Below are 21,603 nucleotides of genomic sequence, written 5' to 3' on the forward strand. Positions count from 1 at the left end.
AAGTTACATATCACGGAAAAACAAAATAACCAAAGGCAAGTGCATCCATAGAAAAATATCAACAAAAGGGCACTCCTGAGGTACCGCCTCGTAGTCCCAAAAGTAAATATGCAAGGTAGGAGGATCTCCCAAAATACCGTTCTGTAGTCCCAAAGTAAATATGCAGGGCAGGGGGATCTCCCGGAATACCGTTCTGTAGTCCCAAAGTAAATATGATTTCAACAACTGCACATCAAGTACTAACATATCACAAATGGCTCATCAAGTGCTCAAATATTACAACATATCACAGAAATCAACAATACATCATTTTTCACAATAAGAAGCCCATGGCTCGACATAATGTGAACAAAATCTTAACAAAAATATCCGGGAGTGAACAACTCAATAAAATAATATTTCATATAAATTCAAGGTGGCAATCACACCAAATCATCATATAAAAATAATTTCAACAAACAAGGATCTAGGCATGACAAATATAGGATTTAATAAGTACCAATAATTTCCAACTTAATACATAAGGGCGTCTAAAAATTTTAACCAATGTAATTTGCACATATAAACCAAGTACGTACTCGTCACCTCGCGTACATGGTTTTTAATTACACAATTTACACATAAGACTCAATGCCTAAGGGGTAATTTTTCCCACTCAAGGTTAGGCAAGATACTTACCTTTTGAAGTTATACCAATATTCCATAATCGCCTTCTTATTTGAATTGACCTCCAAACACTTCGAATCTAGCCACAAATAATTCGATTCAATCAATAAAATTTATTAGAATTAATTTCATAAGAAAATACTAATTTTTCAACAAAAATCCGAAATTAGCTCAAAAATCGTCCGTGGGGCCCACATCTTGGAACCCAACAAAAGTTACAAAATCCGAAAGCCCATTCAACCACGAGTCTAACCATACTAATTTTACCAAAATCCGACCTCAACTCGACCTCCAAATCTTCAAATCTTATTTTCAAATCCCTAAGTTTAAACCCCCGATTTACACCTCAAAAACATGTAATCTAGTCAGATTAGACGATGATAATTCAATATTATGGAGTAGAAATGATCACAAATGACTTACCTCAAGTTCCCCTTGAATTCTCTCTCAAAATTGCCCCCAAAACCGTGCTTGAAGGACCAAAAATGGCAAAACTCGCAACCCCTCTGTTTTTAACATTCTGTCCAGGATTTTCGCACCCACAGTGATTTCTTCATACCTGCGGTCTTCGCACCCGCGGTGATTTCTTCGTGCCTGTAGTCTTCTCATCCACGGTGATTTCTTCGCGCCTGCGGTCTTCGCACCCGCGATGATTTCTTCGTGCCTGCAGTCTTCGCACCCGCGATGATTTCTTCGCACCCGCGGTCTTCGCACCCGCGATGATTTCTTCGCACCCGCGGTGCCTGGCTAGCCCATGCATTTTTGCTTCTACAAATCATTCCTCTCATCCGCGAGTTCGCACCTGCTGCCCTTTTTCGTGCAGGTGCGATCACACCAGATGCCCGGCTGCTTTAGCTCCTCATCCAAATCCAAATTCGATCCGTTAAGTATCCGAAATTCACCTGAGGCCCTCGGGACCCAGTCCGAACATACCAACAAGTTTCATAACATAACACGGACCTACTCGAGGCCTCAAATCATATCAAACAATATCAAAACGACGAATCGCACTTCAAATCAAAATCAATGAACTTTGAACTTTCAAATTCTATATCTTGTGCCGAAACATATCAAATCAATCCGGCATGACTTCAAATTTTGCACAAAAGTCATAAATGACATAGCGAAGCTATTCCAATTTTCAGAATCAGATTTCGACCCCGATATCGAAAAGTCAACCCCCCGGTCAAACTTTCCAAAATTCAACTTTCGCCATTTCAAGCTTTCTTCCACTACGAACCTCCAAATAATTTTACGGACACGCTTCTAAGTCCAAAATTACCATACGGAGCTATTGACATCATCAAAATTCTATTCAGGAGTCATTTACTCAAAAGTCAACTCTCTGATCAACTCTTTCCATTTAAACTTCTAAATAAGGATTGTTCTTTTAATTAAATTCCGAATCTTCAGTAAATCAAACTCGACCATACCCCCAGGTCATAATACATATTGCAAAGCTGCTCGAGACCTTAAGTCACTGAACGGGGCGTAAATTCTTAAAATGACAAGTCAGATCGTTACATAATTATATTTGGTTTTACCGGCAAAGAAGTCTATGTGGCATTGTAAAAAATGTGGAATTTTTTCAATGGTTAGATTATCCATGCTGGCAGCGCATAATAACACGTGTGAATTGTTTTTATATGCTCAGGTTGGACGTGTTAACATGGTGTAGTAAAGGTATAGTAGAAGTATTCCGATGGAAAATGGCTTAGTTGAGGTGTTCAAGTGAAGTTTCTGTGATAGTTAAAGTGTCTGCTTATGTATTCTGCCTTTTTATTTACCCAAGATGTTGAGATGGATGTGCGGGAACACTAGGATGGATAAGATTAGAAATGAGGATATTCAGGAGAGAGTGGGCGTGGCTCCCTTGGATGACAAAATGCGGGAAGCGAGACTTAGATGGTTTGGGCACGTGCGGAGCAGAAGCCTAGATGCTCCGATTACGAGGTGTGAGCGGTTGGATCTGGCAGGTACGAGAAGAGGTAGAGGGCGGCCTAAGAAGTATTGGGGCGAGGTAATTATGAAGGACATGGCGTGACTTCAGATTTTTGAGGACATGGACCTTGATAGGAAGGTGTGGAGGTCGAGCATTAGGGTTGTAGATTAGGGGGTAGTCGAGCATTTCTCCTCGTTGTGCTGACTAGTTTGATAGTATTTTGTCTAGGACAACTAGCGGTTTCTATTGTATTTCACATTTTTGCTATCTTTCACATTTTGGCCTTTCCATTTTTTTGCGGTACTAGTGAACTTGCCGCGCTTCGCGCGGTTTAGGAAAAACTTCTTTATGGAATGATCTTCTAATATTCGAATATTAAAAATAATAAAAATAGGTTATATATACCTAATTGTTTACCTTGTTATTTTATATCATGTTGGGTTTCACAAAAGAAAGGAGAAAGATAAAGAAGAGAAATTTCTTTTTATTTTCTTGGTATAAGCTATTCATAATTTACTCTTTTAGTTGCTTGACACGGGTACACACTTTTTTATTTTTATCTTTTGATGTGATATAAAAAAATTAAAGTGAATAGGTATTTTTTTTCTATTCATGAAATATAGAAATCTTATTATGACATACATGTAAAATCCACGAATATACACAAATCTTTGTGGGGAGAAACCATTACCACTGTATGTCTACCACCTGTCGTTATCACAATCACTTTAAACCCCGACTATTTTTTGTTCGTTTGAGATCTCTCCTCATGTAGATTTGATATGTCCAAAAGGAATGAAATATTGGAGGGTAAAAACTTGAATGAGAATGGTGCTCTATCAAAATGAAAGGGTGTTACTTCTCTATTTTTTGATGTTGCAAGTTGCAACCACATTAGGAACATATGGCAAATATTAATAAGTAAAAAGCAAAGTACAACTATTTATATTGAAGGGAACTACTAACAATTTCACTTTTGGAGATGAAAATTTTAATTGGACCACATTAAAAATATTATTAAATTGTATTTTAATGAATTTAGCTAAAATAGGAAAGATAAAAATATCATAAGTAGCCAAACATAAATAATTTCTATAAATTGATAAAATCTCAATTTTTTTTCAATGATATCTATGAGTGCAATTTTGGTCCTTCAAGCACCATACATGACACAACCTATGTATGAGGGCGTGCAAATGTTTCAACTTCTAGGCAACCTATTAAAATATGGTCCTAAGTACCCTGCCTTACAATGATCCTCATTGCCGTTATGTAGGTCCACGCCTGCCAAAGGAGATGTCTTTTCATTCTTCATAGACAATACTTGAGGAAGAATATTTAAACTTATAGTATAAAGTTATCTTTGAAGAAAAAAAAACGAATTGGTTAATATCCTCAATACGGAGTATTTAGCCTTGGCAATAGGAAATATGAGCATTTCAACAAAGAATGATATTACTATGAAACGTTCCATTTACATTAAATCTTTAAAGCTATTAAATGCATGTAATGGGTGATGCATTTTCCTTCTGCATTTATATATCTTTAATCTCCATAAATCTTGACAAAAAAATTCCATAAATGCACCTCCTCATGATAAATCCCACCATATTATAAAGTATAAACAGAGGTCAAAAAGGCATTCAGCCTTATTGAACAGTTCCTCCATCACAGTCATTTTTTAAGTTAAATACAAATTGAGAAGTAGTTTAAATATATCAAATAAGTAGTTTAAGTCGTGGAAATGGCAATGTATCATTATTGATGATCCAAGACCATACATATTGATTAATTAAAAGAAATGCTATTTATTTAATAAATAGACAGGTAGATTGAAAAAATTATGACTATGCTTAACAGAAAGCCCACATAAGTTTGTATAAGCTCACCAGTATACAGTCTCCCTCCATATCTTATTTAGGCACAACATTTCATTTTCCAAACTTTTTGCTATGAACTTCACATAATTGTCAAGTGATGCCATCTGAAGGTTTTAAAGTCCACCAATCCATTCTTAAGATACATCACAGATCCTTGTCCTGAAAAGTGAAACCCGTTGAGGTTGAGAAGAGCTTTCCTCAAAGCGGCAACTTAATCACTTCATATTACCAGCCTCATTTCTCAATAGAGTCCTGTAAATGTCTGGTGTCCTTCTAGTTTAAAATTATACAGCATATACAAAGCATGTAGATTTTCTGTATTTCATTAGAAAAGAGTATTGTAAATTTTAACTTATATGGAACCGCTATATAAAACCCAAGAAAATATATGATTTAACATTATTTTCATACCTTTATCGAGATGTAATTTATGTCAGTAAACCTTTGTAAGTTTTTTATGAAATAATGGACACAATCTGGAAACTGAAGGTCATTACAATGCAAATAAGCTTATACAAGTCAAAAACTGTGTGAAAGGAAACTTAGCCAGGGAAAAAGGAAGAACTACTATTTGCTAAATTACCTAACAAAAGATCAAATGTAATTGCGACAGAAACAAAATCTTAAGCCAAAGCAATGATACATTCAGACTTAGTCATGTGCGAAATACTTAGGCAAGAAGATAATCCAACCTATTAACAAAATGACAAATTGAACATAACACATTCAAACTTTAAGAAGAATATTGAATAAGCGGAAGATTCATTTAAACATCACCAAGAAACAATCGAAGTTAATGAGGCTTTTAAGTTAATAATACTGATATAGTAAGAATTTTGTATAGTCAAATGAAAATGAGAAGTAACATGATCTATCCAATATTAATATCTGAGGTTACAATGAAAATCTAACGTACTCTAAACTCCTTATCAGTAAACTATAATCAATATTTATAGACATAAATATGTCCAATGGTCATCAGTCATCACAATTAAATTAAAACTCTTGCCTAACCCTTAAAAATGACAAATTGCACTTAATTCTGCATATGTCGCCTCCTATATGTGTTTTTTTGTGAGCATCTTCTTCTCTGGCTTTTGTGCTTTACTTTCTCTCTTATTTCTAGCACTATTTATGTGATATTGATTTTGTATTTTCACTACCTTCATTCCTCTCTTCATCGCTGCTACAACTGTTGGTAAGTCTTAATCTTCGTTTGTTTTTCCTTCATATTTTTTCCAATTTGGTATTTACATGAATATGGATAACAAGGTAGTTAGTTTTCTTCCTCCTTAATTTTATTCAACCATAAATAAATTATATACACATATATATGATCAATCTTTATCAAGTTGAGCTAAAAGGCATGAAAAAAGTGCTACTGATTAGAGATAAATAATGACCAATTTATAGTATAGCAATTAAGCAATCATTTATGCCACATAAAATTGTGTCGTGATTAGATAGAAGTTTTAGATGTTTCTTATTGCAAATTCTCTCACAAATTTTAAGTTAGTTCAAGTGCGTGTTCTTGAAACAAATTGCTGTAATCAAAATAAGGAAAGAACTTTGGTAGAGCAGAATAGATTTAGGCAGTATCATAAGTTTTTTATTTTTTTTAATATAATTTACGCCATTAGGAGGCGTAGTCCTTATATTGCTAACCAAAATTACAGCATAACAGAGGAGGGCATCAACCTAGCATAACAGAGGAGGGCATTAACCAAAAGTTCAGTATCATAAGGTTTTATAGGAAAATATGTTAATTTTGTTTGGTTCTTGGCAATTTTGGAGTAGTATTAATTTTATAACCTCCCATTAACGCTCTCTGACCTTGAGTTTTATTTTTTCTTTAGCCTTCTAAGTTACGTGTTTCGGTGTCAACGTCAAGACGATCTTATTTTGAAAATCAGTTCGTAATGTTTTGAGTTTTAACACCAATATTTGAGGCTATAATGACAGTCTAATATAGTTTAAGCTCCATATCAGTAAACTACAATCAACATTTATAGACATCGTTGACGAACACTTTTACCATTAAAAGTATCAGTAAAGCAAAATTCTTGTACTCCATATCGTACACACCCTCAGTTATCAATTTTGAAAAAGTTATTTATATTAGAATCTTTACACCCTTACGCAAAAAGCAAATAAGTTAAGAATCTCCGGAGCGTACCTCAAATACGAATGGAGAAAGGCCAAACTGAAATTTTTCACGGCCTTTTGTTGGTTTAAACTACCATCTATCAACCTAAAGAGAAAAATAAAACATGTGCTCAACTCAATTGTTAGAACTTAAAGGGTCTAACATTTAAAAGGCTGAAAATATATGAAAATAAGGCATAGTTGGTAAAGATTAACTTTAAAAGGATTACATACCAGCAAATGTTGAGTAAATTTGCAGCATTTTATGAATCCATGGGCAAGGTCAACCTATAGGGCATATTTTCGAATACTTCATGGCGTCATAAGCAGTTGTTATGCTGGAAAATGAGTGAGTCAAGACATAGCGGAATTAAAAATCAAAGCGAAAGTAACTGGTAAACGCAAATTGGAAATGACCGTAATGAAGGATTACATACCGGCAAGTGTTGAGTAAATTTGCAGTATTTCCTGAATCGGTGGGCAAGGTATTGGGCATATTTTCGAACACTTCATGGGCGTCAAAATAAGCAGTTGTTATGGTGACAAAGGAGTGAATCAAAGTCAGAGGGGAATTAAAAATTAAAGTGAAAGTAACTGGAAAACGCAAATTGAAACTGACCATGAGGAAAGAGTTTAGAGATTAGTGGAGGAACTAAAGTAAATCAACAAACGTGAAGCAAAAGCAGTGTAGAATAAAAAAGAGGGAGGAGAAAGAGTATAGAAAATTTTAACAAAGGCAAACGAAAAGAACAATAGGAAAATAGAAAGATAAAGGAGGATGAATACTGAGATAGAGGGAGGAAAGGAAACATAGAGAGTAAAGCATCTGTCGGAAAAGAAACAGTTATTTTTGAAGCGTTGTATATTTTTGGTTTAGGGTGACTTTTGGTTTTTGATAGTGAAAAATTAGAGAAAATAGCAAAAAATCATAGAAAAAGATAATTGCAGTCCCTATTGAATAGGAGCGCCGAGTAACGATGTTAGGGCCCTCAAATATAGAAAAATTAGAGAAAATAGCAAAAAATCATAGAAAAAGATAATTGCAGTCCCTATTGAATGGGAGCGCCACGTAACGACGTTAGGGCCCTCAATTATAGATATATATAGATTTTACGATACTGATACTATTTTTCTAGTTTCTGTTATTGTTACAGATCTATTGTCTCTAAGCCGAGGGTCTTCCGGAAACAGCCTCTCTATCCCTCTGGGTATGGGTAAGGTCTATGTACACTCTACCATTCTCAGACCCCATTAGTGAGATTTTACTGGGTTGTCGTTGTAATTGGACTACCATTCTTCAAATGCTATCAACTTATTTTCTACTTAAACTAGTCATCACTTTGTCGTCAATATTTGAACCAACCAAAGAGATGGAAAGAAAAGAAAATAAAACCTAGATTTGGCATTGGCACGTGTCAGTTGTCTCCTTTGTCCTACATTTGGGACCCCTTCCTCCCGCTTGCCCCAATTTCAAAACCAACAAATAAAATCCCCATCTCCCTTAACCAAACAAAATTTACCTCCTTCGTAACCATTACATAATAATAAACCCAAGATTTGATGATTTCTTCAGTACGGGATAAAGCAAATTCAACTATTACTAGCATTGAATTAAAGGAAGAAACATGGAGTCGGATCTACGCCTCCTTGAAATCTCCGGTGAAGATGATTCTCTACTTACCCCACTCCCTCATATGGAGGATACCAATCCCAACGATTTCACTCCCTTTTCAAATTTCATTTCCCCATTGAGTCAGTTCTTCCACTTTTTCTCTTCTATTTTTGTGTCTTTCAAGTTTTAATTGAGATTCCCTAAAAAATAAATTCTAGAATTTCGGAAGTTTCGTCTTGTTTAGTTATATCTGAACTTTTCCATTTTATGAAAAATAGGTCATAATGAGTTCGTAGGGTTAATTAGGTTCCGCATTTTTAGCCTGTTTAAATTACTTCCATCAAGTATAGTTTGTTCATGAATACTCCCTCCGTTCACTTTTACTTGTGACGTTTAGCTTTTCGAAAGTCAAACTACATAAACTTTGACCAATGTTTTTAATATGTATTTTTATACCGTATTGATATGAGAAAAATTACAAATTATAGTATTTTTCATATAGTTTCCGAATGTTTAAATTATAATTTTAAGATATTAAGAAAATTTAATGCAAGTTAGCTTCAAATTGACCGTCGAAAAGCGAAACGTGACAACTAAAAGTGAACGGGAGGGAGTACAATTTTTTCTGCATTGATACATAGAGTAGTATAATTGGTAGTAGTAATTATTTACAGATTTCATCATGTTGCAGGAGGGCTAGAGGGTCGTGTTGATCCAGTAAAACCTGGCTGTTCCTCTTCCTATCGTAGAGGTTGCAGCAATAAAGAGAATATCAATACAGACAAAGCAGAAATAATGCCTAAACTGAGCATTGAGCCGCTGCATATGAAGAGGAAGAAAAGGGGTGGTGGTTACATTTTGCGGAAAAGTTTAGCATGGGATCGAGCCTTTTCTACTGAAGAAGGTATATATGATTACAGTACAATTAGTATCTCTTTTTATCAATGTAGAACAATTTGTTAAATACTGCAGGGGATTGATTACAGAAAAAACCTACTTTATTCTTTCTTCTGTTTAGGTGTTTTGGATCCAATTGAACTTTCTCTGCTTAGCGGAACATTAGTTAACACATGCGGAGAGCCCTTGTTCACCATCAATGAAGAAGAGCGAAATCCAACTTCCAATGACTCCTTACTTGATGCTAGTTCAGCTTATTTGAACTCGAACAAAAAGAGTACGCTTAAAGAAATTCGATCTGTAGCTTTAAAAGAAGATAAGCGGAAGGTCAGATCTCAGCTTAAGACTAAGCGACTTTTCGGCTCATAAACTTTGGCCGTGACTTGTGATGATGCTCATCCTATTTCAGTTTGTTGTTTACTTAGTTTTTTCTTGAATGGTTTCAGGCCTCAAGTAAAATGCTAGCATCTCGTAATGGTAGAAATGTCTCCAAATCTAGTGGCTGTTCTCGACCTTTGGCTTCACCTTCGTATCCTTGCACATGTTAGATATATTTGGGATTCAACTATTTTCCAAGAAGTGGTTGGTTTTTTCTTTTGTTGCTATATATGGAGGTTTTACAGATGATGAGCCTTAATGTCATTTTAGACTAAAAAGGCCTGCAAACATGAATCACGGAAAATCTGCAACCAAGGATTCCAAGTTACCGAAGTTTCAAGTTTCAAAGCCAAGTTCTTGTTTGTTGCCCGCAAGTTCTAAGAGTACTATACCAAGAACAAGTCATTTGAAGCATCAAGTGACTGATTCTGGTAATCTCTTTATTATATATTGTCTATCCATCTGGTTTCTGCTGAGCGTAATTGTTTCCATTTCAATCATAGAAACTGGATGTTTCAAAGTGTGTTGTAATAACTCAAGCAAGTTATACCCTTGTCAAACTTTTAGAAGGCATAACAATCTACTATGCAAAAATACTTTTTGTATTTGCGCCACAGATAAGAGCATCATCTTTATATTTTCATTTTCCTTTCTCATGCAGCTGTTAGTACTCAGAAGAATGCGGGATTAAGGAGCTCTTCTAGAAAAGTGAGAAATAGCCAAGAGAAAGCAAAACCTGATGCTGAACCTTTAAAGGATAAATCTTCATCATGCATTTTCAGAGGAAATGATGTAAGCATCAGTTCAAGTTTAAGCTCAAGGTTTAATTTCTATTACATTTTTAAGGGGAAATGACGTAAGAATTAAAATTTGAACTCAAAATTTTAGAAGAATTTGGTGTGATTAAGAACTCAAAAGAACTGTTCAAAGTTCACACAACACAATACTAAAGAATTTAGCTCTGAGTACATTCAATATATTTGGTAGTTAACCAACAGAATCATACAATCTTGCCCCCTCCTTTTTGCTCAATTCTAATTTATGCAGAAGAAATCAACATCGAAATTACATGCATCAACTGAATCTTCTCCACCAGTTAATAAAGCTACCAGTACTGCTCTGGAGATGAATCCAGATGCCACAGTACCATCTAGCCGAGCACATTCATCTCAAAGTCACGATGGATGTACACCAGTTGCACTTCGTCTTCCTCAAAGCACTCCTACTGCTGTTAGCAGTATGCAATACCTGCCTGCACAAGCCATGAAACCATCGGGTCTGCGGATGCCTTCACCTTCATTAGGATATTTTTGTCAGGTATTACCAGCACTATTCTGGCAAAGCATTAGTTTTTTTTAACTTAAGGTGCATAGGCTGCTTGATGCTCACAACATAGCATTTTGTTTAAAGACATGACAACCAATATGGTGATTGCAGACAAAAGCTTCAGATACACGTCGCCTGTTGAAAGCCGAGTCTAGTATGTGCCTGTCGGAAAGATCTGGTGATCGGAGGCCACCAGAGGCACTAGCAACACAAGAAAGCAAGGTCAACTTAGCAAATCTAAACTGTAGGATCCTAGGATTGGAATCAGAAAGCTCAACAGCATCCTGCAAAGTAATCAAAACAGGCTTGGAAGGAAACAGTGTGGAAAGATCGAATATACCAAGTGTTATAATGAAGCTTGATCCAGTCAGTGATAAGCTCAGAAATCCTGCTGATAATGTTGACGAAAAAGTACCGCATCACATCGAGCACCAAGAGAAGAAACTTCAGGATGCAGAATTGCTGACGAATGGCAAGCAGAATCCACCACAAACTGGAAAACATGAACATATTAACAAAGATGGTGATCTCATGAACTCCATCCCTGGTTTTATAGAAAATAAAAGCTCTGCCGGATCAGATTTTAGAGAGGCTTATTTTCCACAAGCTAGATACAATGCGCAATCTCTAGTTCTATGTGGATTGGAAGGTGCCACTAGCAATCCAAATGAAGCAGAAGAATCTGGCATTTGTTCAGTAACTGATGGTTCAATTTGTAATTCACAGTATGGGAACATGATTAACTTTAGTGGGGAGGTGAGGGAGGACAGTTATGTAGGAGGCTGTAATAATTTACCTGGTAAAGAATTTGAAAAGGTCAAGTCCTTTGCAGCTGAAGATAAATGGATGTTTGATAACGATAAGCAGATTATGAAGATTAAGAGCAATTTGAATGAAGCACATCGAAGCGGAAATTGTGAGTCCTTGAATCTCACATGTTCGGACTTTAGTGAAGAAAAGATGGAAAATTCAGAAGTTGCATCTCAGCATGAAGATTGTCAGAATCCGAAACAAGATTTTACCAAGCAGATCACTGATAAAGCACAAACAGGAGGTTTAGTAGTAGAGGTCTCAAGTGAAACTTTATCCGATGAAAATTGCAAGACTAATCCTGGCGGGCTTTCAATTTACTCAGAACATAAGTCCCAGGGTAGGAATGTATTGCATTCAGGTGATCGGTCCCTTAGTAAGCATGTGAGTATAGATCAAAGCCAAGATGGACAGATTGCTGAAACTGGTTTATCTGCGCCACCATATCGACAAGATGAACGTGGTTTTGATAGATTTGATGTAACAAGTGCTCAGCCAGAATTGGAGAGTAATAACATTACAGCAGGAGAAGATCCTGCAGATATCTTATATTTTGGCCCTAGCAAAGTTACTCTAGCTGAAAATTGTAATCATCCAACAGATGAAGAGTTTAATAATAATAAGTTTCTTGGTAATTTAACTTCCTGTCTGGAATTTGGTTCATCATCTAGTGTAACAAGAAACGAAATGGTATCAGCTGTAACTGGTTCAATTGGCGAATGTAGAAAACCAATTAAAGAGTCTGTCTTGGAAGCGGTGGATGAAGCTGAAATTCGCGATGCATCAAACTGTCAAAATGAGGGTAATTTAACTTCCTCTGCGGAATTTGGTTCATCTTCCAGGGGAACACCAGATGTAATTGGATTAGGTATACTTGGTCCAATGGGTGAAGGTAACAAACTGATCAAAGACGTGTTTCTCTTGGAAGAAATGGATGAATTTGAAATTCGAGATTCACCTAACAAGCCTAATGATGGTGGTCAGATAATCAAGATGAAGCATGGTATGCTGTCTCCATTAAGCTTGAATGTTGAAGAGTCGCAAATGTGCTGCCATACGCATTTCATTCCTTCTAGTCCAACAGAACTGGGGTATCACAAGGTTGTTTTAGAGAGTCTTCCTACTCCACCACAACTTGGAGATAAAATGCAAGCAAATGAAGTTGGAAAGACAATAAATGCACTCACGAATATCTTACAGATGGAGGATACACATCTGGAGTTACATGCCGATGATGCTCAGTTGTTGCCTGGAAAAGGCCCTATCAAATGCGAAAGTAGCAATGCCTTGGAGAATTTTCAAGATGCTCTTCCAGCACAAAGAAGTTTTTATAAAGGTGCATTAGAAAGCCCAAGCGTTCTGAACAAGGAGTCACCTTTGATTCATGGGAGCAGCAACATTGCTAATGAACTGGATGTTATCCACGGTGTTGAGGATCGACTATCATATCCCGCGACAATTGAATCTTTATCTTTGGAACTTAATTCACCGACAAGTAAAATCCATACAGCAAGTGTCACAAATGATTGCATAGAACTTGTTGAAGGGGATCAGACCTCATCAAGAATCAAAAGAAAGGTAGTTGACATATTGAATCAAGATATTGTGGTGAAGGAATCTGAAACTGGAAAACCTAGTGGAAGTGAGAATTCTCACAATGAACTTTGCCATGGACTGCAAGATACCGAGCAGTGCAGAAATGATAACACCAATTTGCCAGTGTAAGTATTTCAAAGATTTTTCTAACCCCAAAGAACTCCTCTGGTTTTTCTAGACTTAGCCTTTCACAAATTACAATCTTTTATAGAATTGCTATTTTATTGATGGCAGCAAGAATACAGAGAACTGTCTGAAGAAAGGCAACATTTTGATATTACCCCCACAGGATGCAGTTCCATTTTCTGATGAATGGTTGGCAGCAATGGAAGCTGCTGGGGAGGTAATTTCTTTCTGGAAAATGAGCTGTATGCTGTGATCTGTCTGAAAGAAGCCAAATATAACTAAGCTTTGATTTCCTGAATCTGTTGTGATCTCCAAATTATTTGAAGCATACTTTTATTAGTTCCAGGACATAATCTTCACTTTCCTGAGCAGTTTGTTTCCACACATTTATCCAAAACCTTCACTTTTAGCTGGTGCTGTTAAAGAACAACTGACAAGATATTAGCTGTTCATCATATCCTCTAGTGAGCATACCTCTGTATTCATAAAATGAAAGCCTAAATCATCCACTAATAGGTCCAGAGCAGTCAGCTAGCTTGACCTCCCTAAAAGCTACGCAGTTAAAGTTTAGTTCTGAACCTTAGGTTAGGCAGTGAGACAAACTTGGCTTGAGTGTCAAGCTCCACTGCTCTGAATCTCTATCGGAAAAATGATTGAGCTTCGTTCAGTGGTGATCAAATATCTGCAGGTTATGTAATCGACTCTTGTACTCTGATTTTACAGGATATCTTAACCATGAAAGGTGGTGCTGTACAAAATTCACCCCAAGAGAAATCCTTGCCTGAGCCAAGCCCATGGTCTCCGGTATGTCACTATTTATAGATTATCGTTTTCTTGTTTGAGGTTGCCTATGCCATATCTAACATGTATTCTACTAGCTAGAATGAGAATGCATTCAACTTTATTCTGTCTCATTATAGATAAACACATTTCTCTGGCATATGCTACAAATTAGGGTGAGAACAGTTAATCTTAACCTTGTAATTGATAATGGTGCTGAGAATCATTTTACAAAACTAGAAATGTCTTTTGGTAAGGCTATGTACGATAAACGCTATGTGGTTTGGCCATTCCCTGAACTCACGCATAATAGGAGCTTAGTGCACCATACTATCCCACAGAAATGCCTTTTGGTACTTTCTGGAAGAAGTTTTAATCACTTGAAGTTTTTGTTAGAAAGTTTTTTGATGACTATAGTAAAATGCATCTTAATTCTAAATGATAAATTGTATAGTCGTTTGTTCGGTATATTTTCATGTAAGTGATAAAGTAATGTTATTATGCAAACAGTGTTTTTTTCTTGCATATTTTTCCTTTATAGTAGAAAAATACTTTTTAAATGAAAAATCATTATCCAGTTCCTTAACCGGTTAGGGCTCAATCATAGGATTGTAGGATCTTGAAAACTATGATTAACCTTTCACAACACTTATCACACAATGAATGGTCATCAGCCAAAAATATTTTGATAACTGAATGTTACACTAAACAAAGCCTCGACGTGATGCGGTAGTCTCTGATAGGAAATCTATAAAAGTAACAACAAAATAATAAAATCACACTAAGTTGCCTCTAAAAGTTTGATATAACGTATTAATTTGTCCAGATTTCTATACAATTCAACACATCTTTTGACAGTAAATGCCAGTACCAAAAAAGGAAAAAAGAAAAAAAGAACTACACTATTTCGGCCTTTAAAATGATTGGCAAAGCTAACATGAAAAAAGATATTAGAAAATAAATGGGGTTTATGTGCTATAATGTTGTTCAAATTGTTCCCGAACTAATAAAAATGCTGGGGTTTGTCATTAGTGTTAAAGATTTAATTTAAAAAAAGCCGGATGCTGGGAGGACATCAGGAATATCTTGTTTTACTTGTGATCCTGATTGCAACTTTAACAATATTATTTAGGTGGTATTTATTCTTTTTAATCTTGTAAAAATGTTAAAACCAAATTAATTATTTCTGGATGTTCCAAGAGTAGAGATTTAGGAAGGTATGTGTATACTAGAAACCATCATCAGAGGCGGATTTACAGCTTGTTTGCCGGAAGGGGGTTCCTCTTTGCCGGAAAGTTACACTGTACATATAAGGCAAAATCTGTTTTGTGCATCTATATATTATATTTTGAATCTCCTTAACACAACCCAAAAGTATAGCTCAATGGTTAAGGGGGTTCAAAACCTTTGTGAGGTTGCTAGCTCAATTCCTATTGGCCACAATCTATTTTAATTTTGTAACTTTTTCTTTTTTGGACCCCCTTAGCGGAAATCCTGCCTCCATCATTATTTATGTCCTAAATTCATCGCTTGAAGTACCACTGGTAAAAGATGGTAGCTTTTATTAGGACTTCCCCAACTATGTTTCTATTTTGATTACTAGGAGTATAAGAGCCTGTTTGGCCAAGCTTGTGGGAGGGCAAAAGTATTTTTTTTTTGGTCAGAAAAAGTACTTTTTAGAAATTTGATGTGTTTGGCCAAGATGGAGAAGTGCTTTTGAGTAGCAGCAGAAGCAATTTTTCTGCTTTTGGGAAGAAGTTATAAATTTTAGCTTCTTCTACAAAGCAGAAGCAGAAGCAGAAGCAGAAGCAGAAAATTAAAATTTTTAAGACAAAAGTATCCTTACTATAAATTTATATTTTTCAAATTATCCTTCAAAAATTTTATTTTTTCCTTTTTCTTTTTTGTTTCTACCATCCCTTTCTTTTTATTTATTTTATTTCTATTGTATTTTTATTCTCCTTCCCCTATTCTTCTTTCAAATAGTCTCTCCACCATAAATAGATCTCTTTTTTTATTATATAGGATTAATGAAGTAGATTCTAAACTTATATTGAATGACTATTTTTTCATATATTTAAATCATCAATATAAACAATAAGTAATACCGGATACCTAATATTGTTGCTTTGTATAACTATTATATTGATTAAAATCTTTAATATATATTTTTACTTTATATTTTATATTCCAATTAAATAAAAAGAAAAATTAATTAATTTTTTATAATAAATATTTAAATTCATTTCTCTTTTAAATAATATGCTACTTGTAAATTGAATATGTACAGTCTTTTTTCGTAATTTGACACTCAAAAGTACTTTTTGAAAAGATTGTTCAAACACAATTTGCTTATTAAAGTTCTTCTCAAATGAACTAGCCAAACACAAATTGTAATTTTTCAAAAGTACTTTTTAAAAAGGGCAAAGGTCCAAATATGCCCTTGTACTATACGAAATTGAGCACATTTGCCCTTCGTTAATACTTTAGCTCAAATATGCCCTTACCGTCACATAGTTGGTCCATATATGCTCTTTTTGAAACGGAATTCACCCAAACTAATTAGCTCTTTCGTTAATTGTATTAAATTGTATTACAAACACTATTTCCTTTTTATTAGTTCTTTTTTTTCTTTACCTTTCTCTTTTCTTTCTTCTTTTTTCTTTTCTTCTCTTTTTTTTTCCTTTTTCTTTCTCCTTTATCCGTTTCTTCCATTACTGATGTTTTCTCCATTTCGTCACCAATTTTACTTGACAAAACTCATGAATTCCAATTACTAAGAAATTCTCCCATAAGGTAATCAAGTTCCAATTTCACTGGCCTCTAAATAAACGAAATTAAATTATTCCAAAAATTATGGTTTAAACTGTAAAATAATAAAAACATCTCAGCCTTCAACAATATTCAAAAGACCAAAATATTTAAATTGTTTTCAGAAAGATAATATAATGATTAAAAGCCTAGAGTTCAAGTTGTAGTGTTATAAATTTGAGTTGTTAGTCTTTTTTCATCTTTTTTCTGGACATTTTCTATTTTTTTATTAACTATGTAAATTAGTGGTATACATGGAACGGGATGGTTCAGTTTTTATCAAAACCAAACCAATTATATTGGTTTGGATTGTTCGGTTTTGTTGGATTTTTTTGGGTTTTTTGTTACATAAATATTATTTCAATCTTACTTTGTTAAATTTTTTAGAACTAAATATATGTTCAGTAAAAATTAAAAAATTGACAAACATATGATCTATAAAAATATTCTTATGAGAGAATTTTCTTAGTAATTGGAATTCATGAGTTTTGTCAAGTGAAATTGGTGACGAAAATGGAGAAGATATCAGTAATGGAGGAAATCGGATAAGGGAGAAAGAAAAAGGAAAAAAAGAAAAAAGAAAAGAGAAAAGAGAAAGGTAAAGAAAAAAAGTACTAATAAAAAGGAAATAGTGTTTGTAATGCACTTTAATACAATTAACGAAAGAGTTAATTAGTTTGGGTGAATTCCGTTTCGAAAAGGGCATATATGAGCCAACTGTGTAACTCTAAGGGCATATATGGACCAACTATGTGACGGTAAGGGTATATTTGAGCTAAAGTATTAACGAAGGGCAAATGTGCTCAATTTCACATAGTACAGGGGCATATTTGGACCTTTTCCGTTTTAAAAAAGCATTTTTGAGCAAAATCACTTCTCAAAATAAGTAGTTTTTGGCAGCTTGGCCTAACGGGATCTAAGAGTTATTGCTTGGGCCATTGACTGGTAGAAATGGTAAAATAGCGCTGTTGCATATCATTATCTTGCATGGTTGTGGTTTCTTAAGCTGTTATCTTTCTTTGATTTGCAGGTGAAAAAGAAAAACAATCAACTTGGGCCTTTTGACTGTACAAAGTTCAACCACAATATGCCTCCGGAGTCCTGATTCCTGTTTGGCTAAACTTGGTCTCATCCAAATTCTTTCATTCACCACTAACATGTTTCTGATTTAGCTTAACACTGCTTAGCAAGAAAAGTTGCTAATTGATACATTATTCCAAATACACGATTTACACCCTTTATATGTAATTCTTTGTACACCGACTTTAAAAGATTCCTTTGTTATTTATTTTATGTAAAGAGCAATATCTCATTCATGAAAAGTTGATCTTTGTTGAAAACAATAAGCTAAGCATGGAAATCTGCCGCGGAGCTTATCAAATCCATGCTTCTTGAATTGTACTAATAAGTATCATTTACTGGGCGCATCATTTGGTTTGTCACCTATATTTTTATACTTGTAGAAGGAGGCAAACACGAGGTAATACATGAAATTTGCTGATCCCAGGAAACAACAGAGCCAGAAGACGTTATCCATTCTTCCATCATTGATATTGTCTGGCAACCATCTCGTTGTTCTCTGAACCAGATCAATCAGAGTATTCCCCATGTAGAATCCGATACCAATGAACATTGCAACTACTGCAGTTGAGGTGCTTTTCAAGGATGCAGGAAACTCTTGGTAGTAAACCCGAGATGTCCCGGAAAATCCTTCTCCAATACCATTAAAGGCTAGCTGTGGCACTAGCCAGAGGACTGACATTGGAATAATGGCACCATTTTGGCCTTGGAGATGGTGGGATTTCACGAGCCTCAGCCGCCTTGACTCCACCAAGGCAGAGATGGCCATGCTAAGAATCGTTAGTACATTGCCTAATCCCAATGCGCCGAAGAGGTGTAAGAGAAAATGGGGAGCATTTAGCTAGAAAAGGGTAGGGCAATCTGTCAATGAAGGGTATTGATATAGCAGTCCATATAAACACAGACTGACATAGAACCTGCTGGGATTTTGAAATGGTGTCCCACCTGACGATCCATCTTTAGAGCCTGGAGTACTAACAGGCTTGACTGAATGATCAGAGGAGTGGATAAAAATAATCCACTACCCCACAAAGGAGCAAGCTTTTCAAATCTTCTACTTGTTGGATTGTACATAGTCTCCAGGTATTCTCAATGGAGCCATCTGCTTTAATGTCTCCCACAGTAATGAAGGCTGCTCGGTTGAGGAACCTATATAAGAGAGCTTCATTAGCAAATGAGTATGACCAGAGGCGAATCTAAGAGTCAGGGTCAGTGGATTCAGGATAATTGTGATCTTATTATATGTATACATAGTTCGAATTAAAAGTAATAAGTTCAGTTGAATCCACATAACCCGTCCTAGATCCGCCCTTGAGCATGAGTAGTAGCTCAACCACAAGAAAGAATTAATATAGAGATTTTACTTGAAGGTAGGAGTAGGAGAGACCATATTTTTGTGTTTATCACTTGGATCATGATAGTAACGGTGACTTTGCTCAAACAGGGGGATTTTCCGTTTCTGAATGGCTGCGACAACGACACGATCCATATTGATAAAAGGGCTGCCTTCTTGTTCCTTAACATGGCGATACAAACGTATCCCACATAGAAAAATGGCTAAGGCGAGGATGTTAAGACCTAAAGAGATGGCAAAACCCCAGGTCCAACTAATATTGTCCTCAATGTAGACAATGGCTGTGGAGCTTACAACAATGGATGCGTATAAGGTGAATGTGTACCAATTAAAGAAAATTCCTTGGTGTTTTGGCTTGTCAAACTGATATGTTCCCATGGATCCAATAGTAAAACGTGTACCTGCAGCTCCTAGAGATGCTAGTGCAAGAGCAATTTATAACACTGCATATTGAGTTGTTGATGGGTTTGTACAGGTACTGGAGCTATCATCACATACCGCAGGTCTTAATTTTTCAATGGCTGCTGTGAATACTAGAAGCAATATACCCTGAAATTGCAAAGAAATTTTACACTAAGCATATATTTTAACCCCTAGTAGCTGGTATCCTGCCTTGTTTCTAGGTTATTAATCCCGTTTTTATTGATGGTTACATGATCGTGTAAAAGTTCTTATACTATCCGTATAGAAGTTGGACCCTTTTGTGTGTGTGTGTTTAACACTATTCCTTAGCATGTGACCCTTCCCCGGACCCTGCGTGAATGCGAGATGTCTTGTGCACCGGGCTGCCCTTTAATTTTTTTTTTTGGTGTGTGTGTGTGTTTGTGTTTAATAAGTTTTGGAAGCCAAGAAGATGGAATCTAATGAAAAGGAATTAGTTTTAACAGAGCAGAGATAAGAGAAGAAATCCAAATGACAGAAAAACAGCCAAGAATGGAGTCAGCACTGATTCCTGAGAGAATGGGGAAAATGGTGATGCAGCCATTCACCACATTATATACTTTAGCAGCGCGGACATTGGTATTTTTATGACAGGATAAAACAGGACCAAAATGCATCTAACAACTAACAGTAAAGTGTTAAGAAAGACCAAAAAAAGAAACAGACCTATGATAAAGGGGAAGGTTATCCAGCCACCATTTTTGCGGCAATCTGAAGAGGAAAGTCTTGCTCTTTCGTCATCAGAACTAGCTGAATTATCCATTGAAATTAGTCAAATTGATAGCAGTGATGTTTGTTCTTTTTGGATATGGAGTTCAAGTTTTTATAAGTAGGCAACTTTCTGCAAGACTGCTTCACCCCAGGTCACTCATTTATAGGCCACACTGTTCATTTAGTTAGCTCTTTTGTCTTTGTTACGTTCATGTAAAGTAAATTCGACCGTTTGTGTTTAAATTAGAAATTGTTATTATTTATTTTAAATGAGATTTAAGTATTTAATATCACACATGAATTGGGTTTTTTATGGTTAGAAAAGAATAAAGAAATATTAATTACAAGAATTTTGAGGGAATCAAGAATTTTTTCCAGGGAAGAAAAAAAAGGGATCAAGCTTAATTAAAATATCCAACTTTAATTAAATGGTATTATTCTAAGCAAGATGAAAAACCTGTCATCTCATTTGTTGATAGGTAATTTACCTGTTTGATATAGTATTTCAAACCAAAAGATACTCGTATTTCGAACCGGAAAAGCATGATTTTTAACTATTTGATCGTTGATCAAGTTTAAATTGCCTTCACCTGCTGGTTCTTTGGTTATTTTAACCAAATTAATCACTAGAAAGTGACTTGTGACAGCTATAATGGTATTTTCATCTTCAAATTAAAGAAAACAATCTGAAAAAGGCATCACAAACAGCTACAACTTAGAATCGACATTTCACCTTGTTGATTTGTCTAGCGGTCTCCATTTGGTAAATTTTCTGCTCGTGTTTTTAAGCTGACGAATAAAGGCACGGAAGATGTTATTTCATGTTGTTTTTTTTTGAAAGAAATGATAGCAGAAACCTTGAAGTAAACACATATCTGCCTTCCTAGTTCCTAGTGGAACTTATAACTCATACCTTGATATTCACATTAAATCATTAAATGTACAACATGTGCCTTCTTATATTCCTTTGTCTCACTTAACCAAGATCAGTTGGTGAATGTCCCTACATTTTTTATTATTTAACAACGATAAATTAATGTGATTTGCT

The 21,603-nt window shown here is 35.4% G+C and overlaps 1 protein-coding gene, 1 long non-coding RNA gene and 1 pseudogene across 4 annotated transcripts; 1 reads left to right on the top strand and 2 right to left on the bottom strand.

Moving 5' to 3' along the window:
- Nucleotides 1-3,085: 3,085 nt before the first annotated feature.
- On the bottom strand, nucleotides 3,086-7,596 carry LOC107818993 (uncharacterized). 2 transcript variants are annotated; one of them, XR_012705464.1, is made up of 4 exons: nucleotides 7,071-7,596; nucleotides 6,868-6,971; nucleotides 6,665-6,739; nucleotides 3,086-4,803 (listed from the first exon to the last, which is right to left on the bottom strand). It is a non-coding gene; the product is annotated as an uncharacterized LOC107818993 (long non-coding RNA). The 2 variants fall into 2 exon arrangements; XR_001655576.2 differs by having other exon boundaries at nucleotides 3,086-6,739; nucleotides 7,071-7,588.
- A 471-nt stretch (nucleotides 7,597-8,067) lies between these two features.
- Nucleotides 8,068-18,307, top strand: LOC107818991 (uncharacterized). Of its 2 annotated transcripts, none has more exons than XM_016645071.2 (11): nucleotides 8,068-8,385; nucleotides 8,937-9,149; nucleotides 9,264-9,469; nucleotides 9,589-9,671; nucleotides 9,791-9,951; nucleotides 10,182-10,312; nucleotides 10,568-10,837; nucleotides 10,958-13,377; nucleotides 13,487-13,595; nucleotides 14,102-14,182; nucleotides 18,000-18,307. In XM_016645071.2, exons 1-11 carry the CDS (start codon nucleotides 8,259-8,261, stop codon nucleotides 18,072-18,074), a joined length of 3,876 nt encoding a protein of 1,291 aa, XP_016500557.1. In that variant the 5' UTR covers nucleotides 8,068-8,258; the 3' UTR covers nucleotides 18,075-18,307. The 2 variants fall into 2 exon arrangements, with proteins under 2 accessions (XP_016500557.1, XP_016500558.1); XM_016645072.2 differs by having other exon boundaries at nucleotides 8,068-8,292.
- Nucleotides 18,308-18,380: 73 nt separating this feature from the next.
- Nucleotides 18,381-20,693, bottom strand: LOC107818989 (protein NRT1/ PTR FAMILY 2.3-like; annotated as a pseudogene).
- Nucleotides 20,694-21,603: the final 910 nt, after the last annotated feature.

Source organism: Nicotiana tabacum, chromosome 22 (genome assembly GCF_000715075.1).
Source record: "Nicotiana tabacum cultivar K326 chromosome 22, ASM71507v2, whole genome shotgun sequence".
NCBI classification, from domain to species: Eukaryota; Viridiplantae; Streptophyta; class Magnoliopsida; order Solanales; family Solanaceae; genus Nicotiana; species Nicotiana tabacum.

Excerpts from the sequence above, each read along its gene's own strand:
- LOC107818991 (XM_016645071.2), top strand. The coding sequence starts at position 8,259 with ATGGAGTCGGATCTACGCCTCCTTGAAATCTCCGGTGAAGATGATTCT. Across the intron at positions 9,952-10,181 it reads GCATCAAGTGACTGATTCTG|CTGTTAGTACTCAGAAGAAT; the intron begins GTAATCTCTTTA and ends TTTCTCATGCAG. Across the intron at positions 14,183-17,999 it reads AGCCAAGCCCATGGTCTCCG|GTGAAAAAGAAAAACAATCA; the intron begins GTATGTCACTAT and ends TTTGATTTGCAG.